Consider the following 15873-nt stretch of genomic DNA (forward strand, 5'->3'; position numbering starts at 1 on the left):
GTCAAGGAAGCCCAAAACACTCATACTAAACGTTGCCTAAAAAAGTACTGAATTAATTAAGTTCTGAAGCTTTTTTCTTTTTTTTTTTTTTAGGTTTATTTATTATTTGAGAGAGAGAGAGAGAGCAAGCAGGAGGCGGGAGAGGGAGAATCTCAAGCAGGTTCCATGCTCAGCATGGAGCCCGATGCGGGGTTCAATCTCAGGACCCTGAGATAGTGATCTGAGCTAAAACCAAGACTTGGAGGCTTAACTGACTGAGCCACCCAGGCACCCCTTGTTTTGTTTTTCATTTAAACAAAGAAATTGGGCTTGGGGCGCCAGGGTGGCTCAGTCCATTGAGCGAACAAGTCTTAATTTCGGTTCAGGTCATGGTCTCAGGGTCGTGGGATTGAGCCCCGAGTCAGGCTCTATGCTCAGCACAAGGCCTGCTTGTCTCTCTCCTTCTGCTCCCCCCCCCCACTTGCCCTCCCTCCCTCTAGCTCTCTCTCATAAATAAATAAGACAATGTGGCAACTCCTTGTGAGGAAGAAAAAGGAACTTGTAGAATTCATCTCTATTCTAGACAAAAAAAAAATCATAACCAAGATTATGATGGCTAAAAATATTCTTTTTAAAAAAATTATGATATGTTAGTCACCATACAGTATATCCTTAGTTTTTGATGTAGTGTTCCATGATTCATTGTTTGCATATAACACCCAGTGCTCCATGCAATACGTGCCCTCCTTAATACCCATCACCGGGCTAACCCATCTCCCTACCCCCCTCCCCTCTAAAACCCTTAGTTTGTCTCCCAGAGTCCATAGTCTCTCATGGTTCATTTCCCCCTTGGTTTACCCCCCCTTCATTTTTCCCTTCCTTCTCCTACCGATCTCCCTGCTCTTCCATATGTTCCACGAATGAGTGAAACCATATGATAATTGTCTTTTTCTGCTTGACTTATTTCACTTAGCATAATCTCCTCCAGTCCCGTCCATGTTGCTGCAAATGTTGGGTAATCGTTCTTTCTGATGGCTAAGTAATATTCCATCGTATATATGGACCACATCTTCTTAATCCAGTCATCTGTTGAAGGGCATCTCGGCTCCTTCCACGATTTAGCTATTGTGGACAATGCTGCTATGAACATTGGGGTGCATATGGCCCTTCTTTTCACTACATCTGGATCTTTGGGATAAATACCCAGTAGTGCAATTGCTGGGTCATAGGGTAGCTCAATTTTTAACTTTTTAAGGGACCTCCACACTGTTTTCCAGAGTGGCTGCACCAACTTGCATTTCCACCAACAATGTAGGAGGGATCCCCTTTCTCCACATCCTCTCCAACAATTGTTGTTTCTTGCTTTGTCCATGTTTGCCATTGTAACTGGTGTAAGGTGGTATCTCAAGGTGGTTTTGATTTGTATTTCCTGATGGCTAATGATGTTGAACATTTTTTCATGTGTGTGTTTGGCTAGAAATATTCTTGAGATGAACCAAGACCTCGCAGGCAAGCAGCCTAGAGTATTTGTTTTGGCAGAGTGTGATTTGATGTTCATATTTGCTTTTTTTTTTTTTTAAGATTTTATTTATTTATTTGTCAGAGAGAGAGCATGAGAGAGAGAGCACGAGCAGGGGGGAGGGATAGAGGGAGAAGGAGAAGCAGACTCCTGGCTAAGCAGGGAGCCCCAACTCGGGACTCGATCCGAGGACCCTGGGATCATGACCTGAGCCGAAGGCAGGCGCTTCACCGACAGAGCCCCCAGGCGCCCCTCACAGTTGCTTTTTCCACACATTAAAATGACCTTCCAGACACTTGAGCAAGGCTTCACTGACCTAAGCTGATGAGAGACGCCCCCACCCCTGCAGCTGAAGCCCAACAGGGGCGGAGAGAAGCACATAGACATGGGCCTCTGGGCAGCTCCTGACCCGGCTCTCCCCTGCGAGAGACCAGAAGTGCACAGGGCACTCCCACAGGGCAGGGTAAGGGCTTCATTATGGTGGCCTCGAGCCGGTCACTGTGGTGAGTGTTCGCCAGGGCCAACTGAAACCCATACTTCTGGCCGGAAAGAGACACAAACCAACCACTGAGGGATGAGATGGGCGCCCAGTTTTGATTATAGATCTAAAGAACCACGGCTTCGAAGGATCACCACTGGGCTCCCTGGTGGCCTGCAGCTCCCCCAACCACGGTATTATAAAGTCCTGACTAAGCCAGAGCCGCCTTGCCTGTGCCCGCCACCCAGCGCCCTCCTGACCCCAACAGGGGACTCAATCCCAGGATCATGACCTGGGCCGAAGGCAGACGCTTAACCAACAGAGCCCCCCAGGTGCCCCTGCTTCTCCTTTCTACCCTCGGTTCTGTTCCCTCTCCTTGGAATCATCCAGCCTCTACTGTGTCTGACTGCTGTCTATGACCCGGACGTCACCTAACCTCGCCACGCAGACAGTGTTCACCACTGCTTGCTCTACCTTCTTATTCCATGACAAATGGGAGAGGCCAAAAGGCAATCAAAGGCTTTGGAGAAGGAAGGGGGTAATCAGGAGCTGACAACTGCTGTCTGACCACAGGCTCATTATGTGACTGCAGGGCCATGACGTTTGTTAGCTCGGGGAGAAGGGAGGGTTGCAGGACAGTTCACTGAACAGTAAATCTCCAAACACTCAGCAATGAATCTGGATCATTGTTTTCGCCCAAGTTAGAGATAAAAATGAACAGGAGGTATGTCTGAGGATTCGGGGTGCTTCTAATCTGCCCTCAAAGAAGAATGTGCGTTACCAAGTCCCTTAAGAGCTGTGGGTATTAAGAGTTTCCCACACTTTTCAAGCAGGTGGTCACCTGCTCTTCTAGAGGACGCCCCAGGAGGCCTGCAGGCTGCAGGGCTACACGCAGAAACGGCACCCAAGCACAGTGGCAGGAAGCAGCTGTCTGTCCTTGGGAGTTTTGTGAGATGTGTGCTCCAATCCCAGCCTGAAGGGATTAAGAATATTGGGACGTCTACACCCAAAGCTTCCTTCGTTCCCTTAAACAGCTATCATTTATGAATGTCTCCAAATTCTTCTAGAAACTTTCGTCCTGAATCCGCATCATCGACTGAGGCGGTAAGTTCTAGAACCACCCGCCCAACCTTGCAAAGACATGTTGCCTTGTGCTGCACGGAAGCCGTCCTTCTTAAGTGCCAAAGGGAAAAAACACATTTGTAAGGTATCCTCTCACTCAAGGATTTCAAGATTTGGCCAACCTGTTCTCGTTCTGGCCCTGCCTTTCATTAAAGAGTGTTCAGAGGAAGACTTCCTTACAAGAGAAACAGCCAGCCTCTTGGTGCTAAAGACCGCATCCTCTGCCCTCTTGGAACAGCCCCGCTCATCATGGGCGCCACGCGGGCAGCCGGAACAAGCCTATTGAAGCAGCTATTTTCATTTTAAGCTTGCACTGGCTCAGGAGAAAAGTTTCCATTGTGTAAAGATCTGTTATACCCCAGGCAAGCCTTCAACCAGTGTTTGAAAACTTTAGGATACTCTCATTTAACATCAGGCATTCATGTTGTCTCTTCTTTTAAAAATAACACTTGCTTAAAAGAACTGCTTCTGAACTAGGTTATCTCGTATTGAAAGAGCCTTCCAAGAGCCGCGTCGAACACCGTACAATGTAGAGGCCTGAAAGCACGGTCACTGACTAGTCTTTCGTGAGGTTGGGGATTACAGGGCAGCAAGTGCCGAAACTACTGTGGTTGAATCTCATTCCGAAAAGACGAGTCATAAAAAGACCTGATGACTTAGAATCAAAACATATAGAGCTCCTCTCCACATTTAGCCTCCCCAAAAGTTCACAAGTTTTTTTTTAATGGTGTAGCTAGTTCACTGGTGCAAGGGGCCGGCTGCCAAGACACTGCTTCATAAAAGTCAAGTCCTCGTCAAAATGCCAAATTTTCTCAGGGTGCCGCTCCTCTCTGAGGACAACGCACAACTGTGAGATGACAGAAGTGACAGCTCAAGTTGGCTCAAAGATCTTCCAGAAAGGAAACTGCTTGAAAACAAGCAGAGGTCTGCAAAGAAGGTGCCGGAACAGGACTGGGACGTGTCCTCCTACAGACAGCAAGAGGAGCAGGGAGCCAAGTGGGGTACGTGGCAGGATTATGCCATCACACCCAGGCACACACGCATCCTCAGAATGTAATTTCATCATGTGCTTCCTGAAAGTACAGTCTGCAATGCCGTTGCCACAATTATGCTCCACTGGGTACAATGCTGGGCACTGCGGGGAACCAAAGATTGGACACATGGCAGTCCCGCTGCAGGACGGTACCGGAGAGAAAAGAACCGTGGAGGATAGGCATTCCGGATGGTCACTCCAAAGTGATGCCCCAGAGCGAGATTGCTAGAATGAGGAAGTGTGTGAGATGCTGGGCGGGTGGGGAGAGATGCTCTCCGGTTCCCGTCTCATCGTTCGTGGCCGAAGGAAAAACTCAGGAGACTACTGAGGACACAGAGACACGACACAGAGAGCACGGATCCAACTAGAAGCCTGGGCAGGATGAAGCGGAATCACTCGCAACCTGGAGCTAAGAGGGCGCTGGCCAAAGAGGCTGCCATTAGGAAGCCCGGACTGCGTGCTGGCCAGCACGTCCTTACAGTCACCCTAGGGGAAGAATTATTGTCCCACCACCCCAGTTTTTAACTCAGGAAGAAAATAACCCAGGAACACAGTGACTCACTAACCTTTCCCAGGTTCCAAAGGAGAGGAATTTGAATTTGAACTCGGGCCTGTCACTACTACCCTGTGTTTATTACTCTTCTGCGCTGATTTTTAGGACACACACTGGTTAGGAAGAAAGAAAGCAAATTTAAACATGCATCAGGTGGGTTTTTTTGGATTTGAGAGAAATTATAAGTATATTGGGGAATGTCCTGCTGATACGTATTCAACCCCACCGCAAAACCTATGCAGACCCACACTGATGGCTCAGAAACCCTTCCCCAAAGGCAGTTCATGTTGGTCTCACTCTACCCACTTTGACCTCCTGATATTTATGAATGTAAGAGATCTGTAGTCTCTCCCACCTTTGAACTTAATATTTCTAATATATTTCTAAAAAATGTCCATGATAAAAAGGTTTTTAAAAAGTATTTTATTTATTTGAGAGAGAGCATGAGTGGAGGAAGAGGGAGAAGCAGACTTTCCACTGAGCAGAGAGCCCAAATCAGGGCTCGATTCCAGGACCCTGAGCTCATGACCCGAGCAAAAAGCAGACGCCCAACCGACTGAGCCACCCAGATGCCCCTTTGATTACCAGTTTTAAAATAAATCGCTTCTCTTTGTGACTCTGGAATGGATATTTAATAGACCTCCCTTCAAACAAGAGCTTTTGTCCCCGAAGATGTATTCTTGTGTGTGACATCCTGACAAAGCATTAACATGATGCATATTCCCCAAATCTGCCGGATGACAGACCTGAATGTCCTGCCTGCCTATACATACATTCTATGGCAAGCTGTATTTTCTATGGCAGTGTCTTGTAAACTCCCCAAGTTCACTTTACAGACTACTTCTTCCAGTAAAGATGCCTGTGGGTATTCTGGTGGCTGTGATCCCCCCTACGAGGCTCTTTTCAATTTCCCCTTAAACCTTCATGATGGTCAGTATGATGCACCCCCAGGCCAGCTGCTGGGTGAAGGACCTGTTCCCCCATCTGGTGGCAGTGCTGCTGGAAAGTGGGCCTCAGCTACTAGTCCTCTTTGGGGATTGTCTCAAGCTAAAGGAAACCTTCCTGTCGAGGTCACATGTCCTTCCAGGGGTGTCTTGCCTCCAGTGGCTGATCACCAAGTGGGTACAAAGGTTCCACACTTAACCCGATGTGGGACCACTGAAGGACCATCCAGGTCCCGGCTTCCTGGGGAGGAGCTTCTCCCCGCCCGCTGCTGCTTCCTCTTCCTTCCAGGCGCTGATCCCAGGAGCACCCCTAAAAAGCCCCTTGCACTCCATCCTCCTAACCTGCATCTCAGAATCTGCCTCCTGGGGAAGCAGATCGGCAACAACCCCTTGTGTCATACTGGGTCACAGCCACTAGAATGTAAGGGCCACTGCTGTACTCCTGACTCCCAGAACAAGGCATTTGAGCAAATGTATAAATCACACATACCAAAGAGACAGAAGGTGGTGGAGGACAGTGAATGCTGCTCCTCACTGGACAAGTTCACAGAGATCGGTCAAGTCCTATTTGTCTCTGGAGCATGTGAGTTTGAGCCACACTGAAGATTTGGTGAAAGTAGGCATTAACTGGTTAGAATGAAGAACGGACCCTATGCGACTAGAGCGGAGATTCAAAAACAGCAAATTTCCTTCCCCAAAATCAAAGCATCTGGCCTGTTTGGGATCGTGGTCTCTCCCAGCAGAAGGAGAGAAGGGATTTTTTTCATCCTCCATCAGAGGGGGCCATGCTGAGAAGCAGGCTAAGAGACTTGCCTCCAGTTCAACAAGAAAATAATTCAAATACCCTGACTGCTAACATGCTACACCCATTTCCTTAGATAGCACGGGCACCTGAGAACACCCTCGGCTCTATCCCATCACCACTGGCACAGGTGGTCTCATCGACTGTAGGACCTAAGTCACCACCCCAACTTTTAGAAACACTGTCTACATCGAGTGGGCTGCTTCCTAACTAATACTTGAGAGCACATACTCCGCTAATTGCTGGCACGTTAATATGTCTTTTCTATGTATTCTTTTAATATGTCCTTTGTATATACTTAAATTTAAAAAGCAGGCCCAAATTCCCCATTATTAAGGATTTCTAGATTCCAAGATATTCAGGGAGTAATTTGTAATACGTTTCTTTTGGTGAATCAGATCTGATTGTATTTATTTCATCTTACCGTGATGGTTTAAGAAGAGATCCAAGTAGAAGTCTATAAAGTTCTATCATTACTATTCACTGCCCTCTATGCCATTCATGCCCATCTTATATTCAGCACATTGGGGTTCATTTTAGGACTCGGTGCATCTGAAGGAAATTCTGCCCCCACTACAAGGGACTGAGACGAACAACCGAGACCATTCTCAGTGGGTCCAACATTAACTCCCTCCTGTCCTTCCCTCTGTGAATATAAAGGTCTCTCTCCTGAAAGATGAATATCGTGAGGGGCAAGGGGTGCAGAAGGGCCACCTTTAAAACTAAAGACCCTTTTTGTAAATGTTGCCAAAGCTTTCTGACGCTGTGTAAGGGCCTGGATCCTAAGAGAAAGGGGTACAAAAGCACTTATATTTGCAAAGGATGTAAAAATCTGTTTTCAAAGTGAATTTGTTTTTGTCCTGTGAGGTGGTTCTCTCCTTTCAACCCCCTCCTTTTTAAAAAAAGATTTTTAATTATTTATTTGAGAGACAGAGTTAGTGACAGAGATAGCAAGAGAGAGAGAGACAGAGACAGAGACAGAGAGGAAAGCGCGGGGAGGAGAGGGAGAAGCAGACTCCCTGCTGAGCAGGGAGCCCACCAGAGGGCTCAATCCCAGGACCCTGGGATCAGGACCTGAGCTGAAGGCAGATGCTTAACTGACTGAGCCACCCTGGCACCCCTCAACCCCTCTTATAAAAAAGATTTTATTTATTTAGGGAGAGAGAGAGAGAGCATGAGCGGGGGGGGGGAGGGGTGGAGGGAGAGAGAATCTGGGGCAGACTCTGTGCTGAGCTTGGAGCCTGAAGTGGGGTTCAATCTCACAACCCTGAGATCATGACCTGAGCCGAAATCAAGAGTCCGATGCTCAGACTGAGCCATCCTTTCAGCCCTGGGAGCTGAAAGGCAGCAGGCCCTTGCCAGGTGGGTTACAGCCTTTGGGCATGGTCCTCTTGGGGTCTCAGCAGCTGGGTTCCCGGCCACAGCGTGAGATTTGCTTTGCTGCTGAGCGGAACGCTCGGCATCTGTGCAAACCTTAAGATGATTACAAATGAAATGCCACTTCACAAAGCAAGTATGCTGAGACGTTGAGCTCGTGAACCCAAGAGGATATTGTAAGATATTCCTCAAAGGGCAGGGGGTTGCACAAAACCAGGCAGCCGGAGCGTTAAAGAAAACGGTCACTCACCAAAGTCAAACTCCGGGAGCGGGAGCTGCTGCTTCGACTGTCCAAGCTGCCCCCTCTGCTCAGGTCACTGAGCCCGCAGCTGGGGGACACATCCGAGTCCATCTCCGAAGAGTCTGACTGCTGGCGGTTCACAGGCATCCCCACAGACACCTCGGCCACTGGCCCGGTCACAGGAAGTGGGGAAAGGGTCAGGGTCCCATTCTCAAGTAGCAACTGCCTCTGTAGAAACCAAGCACAGGGGGACAGGGTTAGAGAGCCCACACAGTGAATGCCTTACCTGCCGAAATGAAAGGCTCGGTGTGGGTCAGGGTCATCTTGGTTTGCAGCCTCGACCATTGAGACAAAGGGACTTTAGAGCCCCTAAATCCATGTGTTTGCTCATTTCCATTTCTCCTTTATATCCCTTTCCATCATGAAGTTGTGAATCATTTTTAAGGAAAAGATGAACGGACTAACAATTACTTTGTTGCTGAAAATCCGATAGGATAATGTTCCAGCTCCTTCCTTTGCACGGAGGACCTGTACTCTCATGCTCTTTCTCACGTGGATTCAGTCTTTCCCTGTGCTCTTTATTGATTCCAGTCTCTTCTACCTCAGACACCACAAAATCATGGTTCCATTTCCAGCTTCACTGCAGGTCAGAGTTGAGAGAAGTAATTGTGAAAGAAAGTCTGGTTGGCATCTCTGAAATTCTAGGCTCTCTGGAGGCCGAGACGCTCTTGCAATGTCTACATAAGACACTAAGGTATCGTAAGTTTTTACAAGGAAGTTCATGTTTTTTACTTTCAGGAACAAAGACAACGAAATTTCCCCTACCAGCTCCTTAGTTTCATACTCTGACTCTTAGAGCAGGAAATTCAGCTCAGTCTCTGAACAATGGACAATGGAGTTCAACAAAACCTTCTAGAAGACCAAACAAGATTAATAGGGAATAAGGGAATAAGCCTCTTGTAGAGGCTTAGGGCCAGTGGAGAGATACAAGCCCACGTCATTCATTCCTAAACTGAAAATACTGCCAGGTGGCCTTACAAGCCCCTGTAAGAATACTGAGGGGCATGTGAGCTCAGATAACCATTGGCACAACTGTGTGTGTGTGTGTGTGTGTGTGTGTGTGTGCTCACGCTCGTGTGTGTATTAATTTTTAATAGAAACACGACCGTCTATGGAGAAAGTCCTATCAGTATGCAATACTCTTGGGCGGACTTTGTCATTTAAAACTTCTAAAATTACTGTGAGATCTTCTTAGGGAAATCCTGAAGGTGTGAGAACAGCTTAAAAAGGAAACTACTCCTTGCCAGGTTTCTCTTTATTTTTCAGGTGAATCAGCCCAAGTTAACTGGCAATTTAAGACCAAATCTAGGGAACAAAAGATTCTGAGCATATATGTACTTTCTGGAAGTCGCCATTATTCCAAATGGCAAAAAAAGGCTTAAGAAAATGTTAAAGTTTTTTTTTTTCAAGATTTATTTATTTGAGAGAAAGAGCAAGCTTGAGAGTGCAGCAGAGGGAGGGGCAGAGGGAGAGGGAGATAAGCAGACTCCCCGCTAAGCGGGGAGCCTGACTTGGCCTTGATCCCAGCACCCTGGGATCACGTCCTGAGCCGAAATCAAGAGTCAGACGCTTAACCGACTGAGCCACTCCAGCGCCCCCCAAAATGTTAAAGGTTTTAAATTTTGTTTAATAGTACGCAAGCCTAAACCATGCACAGACTATCTAAACCATCTACATAGCCGGTAAAGCACAACATCCCTGGGACGGTGAGTAGCTGGGGCCTGCGTGAGGTGGGAGGAGGTGCAGAGAGGACCCGCTGACTCTCATTCACTCCTGAACTAAGTGAGTCACTGCTCCAGGGAAAGGAGGGAGATGCGGGGCAGTAAGTCTTCCCCCGACGCAACAGGGAGGTGAAAGACGGGGAAGTGAGGTGCTCAACAGCCCCACATGAGAAGGGAACCTGGCAGACGTGCCTCTTCTGTGGGAAAGGGTCTGGAATTTTGCAACAAGTCTATGCCGTAAGAGCAGCTCCGCGAGGCACCGCAGTATGGCCAGAGGGCGGTAGCTGACCACATCATTCCAGAGCACACCTTTTTCTTGTGTTCCTACAATTTTAAAAGCTATCCTGACATTGTAAAACTATAACATTTAGACGTTTACAAATTACTGTCTTGAAAGAATATGAGGAAGCTAACCAGAATTCTCCAGAAGGCAGAGGTTGTCAGGGAGAAAGTGGAAACCTTGGTCCCACATCCTTCACAGGCTCAAGGTGCCAATCTCCTGTGATCTCTTAAGGCCTCAAGAACGAGGGGCTCCCGAGTCCTAGTTCCCTGGGAACTAAAAATACAGAATCCCAAGGTGGTCTGCGGTGGAGAGAGCAAAGTTTTCTGAAGTGGAAGGGCAAGGAAGCAGCCTTCTTCTCTGGTCTGCCCTGGGAAGGGAATAGGGCAGACAGGTTTGACAGGAGTGACTCCCCCAAGCCTGTGAGTCCAGGATGGTCATTACCACCCTAAAATATTTAGTCTCCTTGTCCAATCACGTGTTCACTCTTTGGGTTTACAGTTTACTTTATACCAAGAGAGAGCCCCATAGGTGAAGAAGCTGACTTCTAGCAGAGGGGCAGAACCAGGCCCACGAGAAGTCCCAGCAAGTCTGACACCACAGGAGTAGAAATTTGAGCCACTGTGCTCACTTTCTATTTTTAAAATTTTATTTAATTAATTAATTTATTTGCGAGAGAGAGAGAGAGCAGAGGGAGGGGCAGAAGGAGAGAGAGGGAGAGAGAATCTCAAGCAGGTTCCATGATCAGTGCAGAACCCAACGTGGGGCTCAGTGTTAGGACCCTGAGATCGTGATCTGAGCTGAGATCAAGAGTCAGATGCTTACGTGACTGAGCTACCCAGGTGCCCCAAACTGTGCTCCCTTTCTGTTTATTTTCTTCTACTTCCTGTGTTTATTTCTCATTATTTACTCGTAACATCCTTGTTTGGAAAGGTCTAGTTCATCAGTTGAGCAGAGAGAACGAGGACAAGGTCATCACTGATCTTCAGTCTTAGTAAATCTCCATCTGCCAAGCATGGCAGGTCGGAAGGACAGCAGGATCTGGGCTGAGGGGCCTGGTGGGGCTGGGGGGCTGTGGCATTGAGGCAAGTGAACCCCCCAAGTCAGTGTACTGCAGCAGATAGAGAGATGCTCAGAGCGGCTGTCTGTGGGGAGGGAGAAAGGGGTCACCAGGAGGCGAGGGTGGAGACGACGCTTTTGCCAAATGCTCTCTTCTGTCTTTCGAATGCCGCACACACTCACCATCCAATAAGTAATCTATTTCAGGGGCAATCAAAGCAGTTATCAAGTTATTTTACCAGGTCACACAGGAGCTGATAAAGACTTGGAAACTACTGCGGCTGTAAGGCTGCAAGAGAAAAACGTGAGAGACGAAGAGAGAAAGGACTATGACATTTTCATGACGAACAGGCAGGGCAGGGGTGTATTTCAAGAACAAAAGAGAGGGGGACCCTGGCTGCCAAAAGGTGCAACAGAGTAAGGACTAAAAACCGCACACTGAACTCACGAGCCTTATAAAGAGCGAGCAGTAGAGAGATGATCCAAAGCCCCCCACAGTGGGCCAAGGCACGGACGGGAGGAGTGGGGTGTGCAGCGAGTCGCTGGGGTGTGCTCTCCAGAGGGGGGGATGGGTAAACAGGTGAGGGGATGAAGACGTACACTTGTTGTGATGAGCACCAGACGATGTACGGAACAGCCGAATCACTAACTTGTACACCTGAAACTAATACAACAATGTACGTTAACTACCTGGAATTAAAATGAAAACTTAAGGGGCCCTGGATGGCTCCGTTAGTTAAGTGGCTGACTCTTGATCTCAGCTCAAGTCTTGATCTCAGGGTCTTGAGTTCAAGCACCGTGTTGGGCCCCACCGTGGGCATGGAGCCTACTTAAAAAAAAAAAAGAAGAAATAAAATAAAAACTTAAAAAAGTTGAGATGTGATGGGAAAGACAAGGAAAAACAGGCAGCAGCTACGGGGACACTGGGTTGGAGAAAGGTTATTTTGAGTCACTGGTTTTGTTTACCTATTTTGTTTTGTTTTTAAGAGGAGAAGTCTACTGATTAGCTCAGGGGAAAAGAGAAGGTAACAGCCCCATGGAGAAACCCTCCTTTCCAGAGTCTGGTAGATGAGGCAGCCTGGCTGGTCTACTGAGACTGTTTCATCAGATGCTGAATGCTGTATGAAAAATTCCTCTGACAACTCTCTTCCCTCGCAGAAGGAAAACGTCTCATCATAAAAAATGAGCAGGGTAATTTGAAAAAGAACCAAATTGAACTTAAAAAAAAAAGTTAATAGCAATTTAAAAACTCAAGTGGATGGGGTAAACAGAAGATTTAATATCTGAAGCGCTGGATGAATTTAATATTAGACATAATTTTTTATAAACTTCACGAAGTATGAGGGGAGAACTTCTTTTAACCCAATAAAAGATATCCATAAAAAATTACAGCAAACATTGCACTTACTGACAAAACGTTAAAACCATTCCCATTACCACCACTGCTGTCCTCTATATTATATTGTATTTAAGTTCTACCCCACATATAAGACTAGAAAAAAAATGTGTGAGGATTGAAAAGGAAGAAACAAAAATGTCAGTATTTATAGATAGTTACGGTCTTTGTAGAAAACGCCAAGAATTTCATAAATTATTAGAATCAACTAGTGTTTTTTACAAAGTCACTGGATATTAATATACAAAAAAAATCATTTTCTATATGCTAGCCACAAACAATAACTAAAAACAACATTTTAAATAGCATAACATATATATGCATATATGTATGTATATAAATTATATTACTGAGATTGGCACAAAAAACGTGCAAACTTTTTTGGAAAAAACAATAAAATGTTATTGAAAGTCAATAAAGAGATACCGTATTCAGGACTGGAAAAGTCAGTATCTTAAGACAAGCTGGTCTCCTAAACCTGAATTGCTCTGAAGCTATAGATGTGGGTTGTCCAATAAACTCTAGCCATGTGTGGTTACTTAAATGTAAACTAATTAAAATTTAATTAAAACATTTAGTTCCTCAGCTGCACTAGCCACATTTTAAGCATTAATTAATGGGAATTTTCCATCATCCTAGAAAGTTCTGTTGGACAATGCAGCCAATAGAGTAATCAAAATCATAATAGGGTTGTTTTTGGAGAAATCCAGTAGGCTGGTTTTTAAACTTCTTAGGGGCTTAAAAAAAGGAGAAAAAAACATACGGAGAAGAACAAAGAGCTAAGAACAACCAGGAAACTCCTAAAGAATCTGGAGGAACTGGCCTCATCAAGCTTCCAGAGTCATTATAAAGTAAAAGTAATTCAGACACAGGTAGATCAGCAAACACACCCATGGAACAGACTAGAAAGCCCAGAAATTGTTTGATATAAATTGCAAAAATGCTTTCTTAATTTGTACGTTGACTTGGAGAATTTTTTATTTTTCTATAGTTGGCTTCATCAATCTTTTGGCTTATATCTTATGGCTTTTGCAAATTTAGGCCTTTCCTGGGGCGCCTGGGTGGCTTAGTCAGTTAAGTGTCTGCCTTCAGCTCAGGTCATGATCTAGGGTCCTGGGATCAAGCCCCACGTCAGGCTCTCTGCGCAACAGGGAGGCTGCTTCTCCCTCTGCCTGCACCTCTGCCTGCTTGTGCCGCTCTCTCTCTGTCAAATAAATAAAATCTTTAAATAAATAAATAAATAAATAAATATCTGATCCAAAGTGTGGAGGAGAGATCTATTTTCCCACCCCCAAGCCAAAAGGGACATGCAGTTACTCAAATGCCAAGTATTGAAAAACTCATCTTCTCCATTGTCTTAAAGTACTAAATGTTATTTTATTTACATGATAGGTTCTATTTCTGAATTTCCGATTCTGCTCCATTGATATTTCTGTTCATTAGGACTCAAAAAACCACAAATCCTATGGTGTAAATTGCAATGAATCTACGTAAACATGGAAGGCACTGTAGGCCACATTAATAGAAAAGAGGTAGGCCAGCGGAAGATGTTCACGGTCTCATAAAAGGAACTCATCGCTAGAATATACAAAAAATTCTTGTAAACCAACAGGAACAAGACAGGAAACTCATCAGAAAAAAAACATAAACAAGGAATATGATTAAGCAGTTCACAGAGAGGAAACCCAAGTGACTAAGAGGTATTTGAGAGACGTTCAACGTTACTGGCAAACAAAATAAATACAAGACTAGAACTACCATAAGACATTAGCTTATACCGACTGGATTGGAAAAATTAGACAACTGAAAAATAACAAATACCAGCAAGAATGTGGGGAAACGGGAAACTTCATGTACCACTCACTGTTGGGAGTCTAAAATTCATACGACCTCTCCATGGAGCAAGGGGGCAGTGCTTAATTAGTGAAACTATGCCCCGTGATCCAAAAATCCCACTGCTCAGTCTGTTCCGTGGGAATTCTCCAGGAATACAGGGGAACTTTGCTTGTAGTGGAGTAGAGGTGGTGGGAATCTAGATTCATCGCCCACCAGGAACTCCCAGAATAAGTCAAAACCTGGTAAACGCTTTTGCTATGGGACACCGTGCCCCAGTCAGAAGCAATCAACTGGACAATGGCATGCCTAGGTCCTAAAATGTTTTGAGTGAAAAGATACAGTCAGATTGTTAGCATAATTCCATTTACACAAATATAACACACACACAACAGTGTGTTTTATATCCATACCCAGAACACAAGCCAGTGGCAGGGATGGGCAGGTACAAGATGGCCCCATCTGCTGGGTGACAGGCGATACCTTCAGTTTCTTTCATGTACCTACTCCTACTGCCAGAGAAACAGAAAAGAAAGATGACCTGGACGTTTGAAGAGTAACGATTTATCAGATCATTTTATCACCTGGGAAAAGTCTGCAAGGCCCAGCCTTGAAGGAGATGTGCAGGACAGATGAGTTTGGACTTAATGAGGGAAGAGGAGAAGACATATGTAATCTAGAAACCTCAGAGCAATGCAGGAGGGAAGCGCTTTCAAAGGAAGGAGAAACCACAAAGATAAACTTTTCTTGGATCGCGGTATAGCCTGGAATTAACCAGGGAAAGGTTGATCTGACCCAGTTTGCTGAAGAATGTAAGCTAGAACAAATATATTAAGTTCCTTCACGTTCAACTATTCGGCTTTGTACCTACTAGGTGGGGGGAAGGGAATCATAACTTAACACTGCTTTGATGCCCTCCAGACAAGCTAAACAAAATCACAAGGGTGATTACTGCCTTTGTTCGTGCTGAACATGAATGGAAAAATTATCCACCTTAACCGAGTGATGTGGAACTAATTTTGCTTAGCGTGCCTATAGGACACTTTAAAAAGAGAACTGCCCCAGCTCCTTGCCAAGGTAAACTCTTCATGAAAGAAAAGATCCAGGTTGGGTCCTAGGCTTGTGAACACCTGGACCTGTGGTTTACAGACCCTCACAACTTTGTCTAGATGCTAGATAAACGGCCCCTTTCCCACATCAGGCTGTGCAGGAAGGTCCGTGTGTGCACCTATGAGTAACTGGGGCAGGATCCCTCCCTACCTGAGCCCTCCTGTTTCATCAGCGCGGTTTCTCCTGCTTCCACGCACAGGAATTCTGTGAAGACTTGTTCTAAAACGTAGACAAACAATCCTAGGAAAGGAATGATCTTTAAAGCTATAGCCTGAGAAATCCCAATATGATGATTTAACAACCGAGCCGCTTTCAAAAGTATGGGTTGTTGGTTTTTTGTGGGTCTTTTTGTTTTTTGTTTGACCT

At 45.8% G+C, this 15873-nt stretch overlaps 1 protein-coding gene across 2 annotated transcripts in view; it reads right to left on the reverse strand.

The window, feature by feature from the left end:
• PROSER2 (proline and serine rich 2) overlaps window positions 1–15873 on the reverse strand; it is a 42144-nt gene that overhangs the window by 15143 nt on the left and 11128 nt on the right. For both annotated transcript variants that reach the window (XM_045793924.2, XM_045793923.2), the window contains exon 2: window positions 8058–8276. In XM_045793924.2, coding sequence (XP_045649880.2) covers window positions 8058–8195 — 138 coding nt within the window. In that variant the 5' untranslated portion in view covers window positions 8196–8276. The remainder of the gene's footprint in view (window positions 1–8057; window positions 8277–15873) is intronic.

This window comes from Ursus americanus, chromosome 31 (assembly GCF_024610735.1).
Source record: "Ursus americanus isolate L20-20 chromosome 31, mUrsAme1.1.p, whole genome shotgun sequence".
Lineage (NCBI taxonomy): Eukaryota > Metazoa > Chordata > Mammalia > Carnivora > Ursidae > Ursus > Ursus americanus.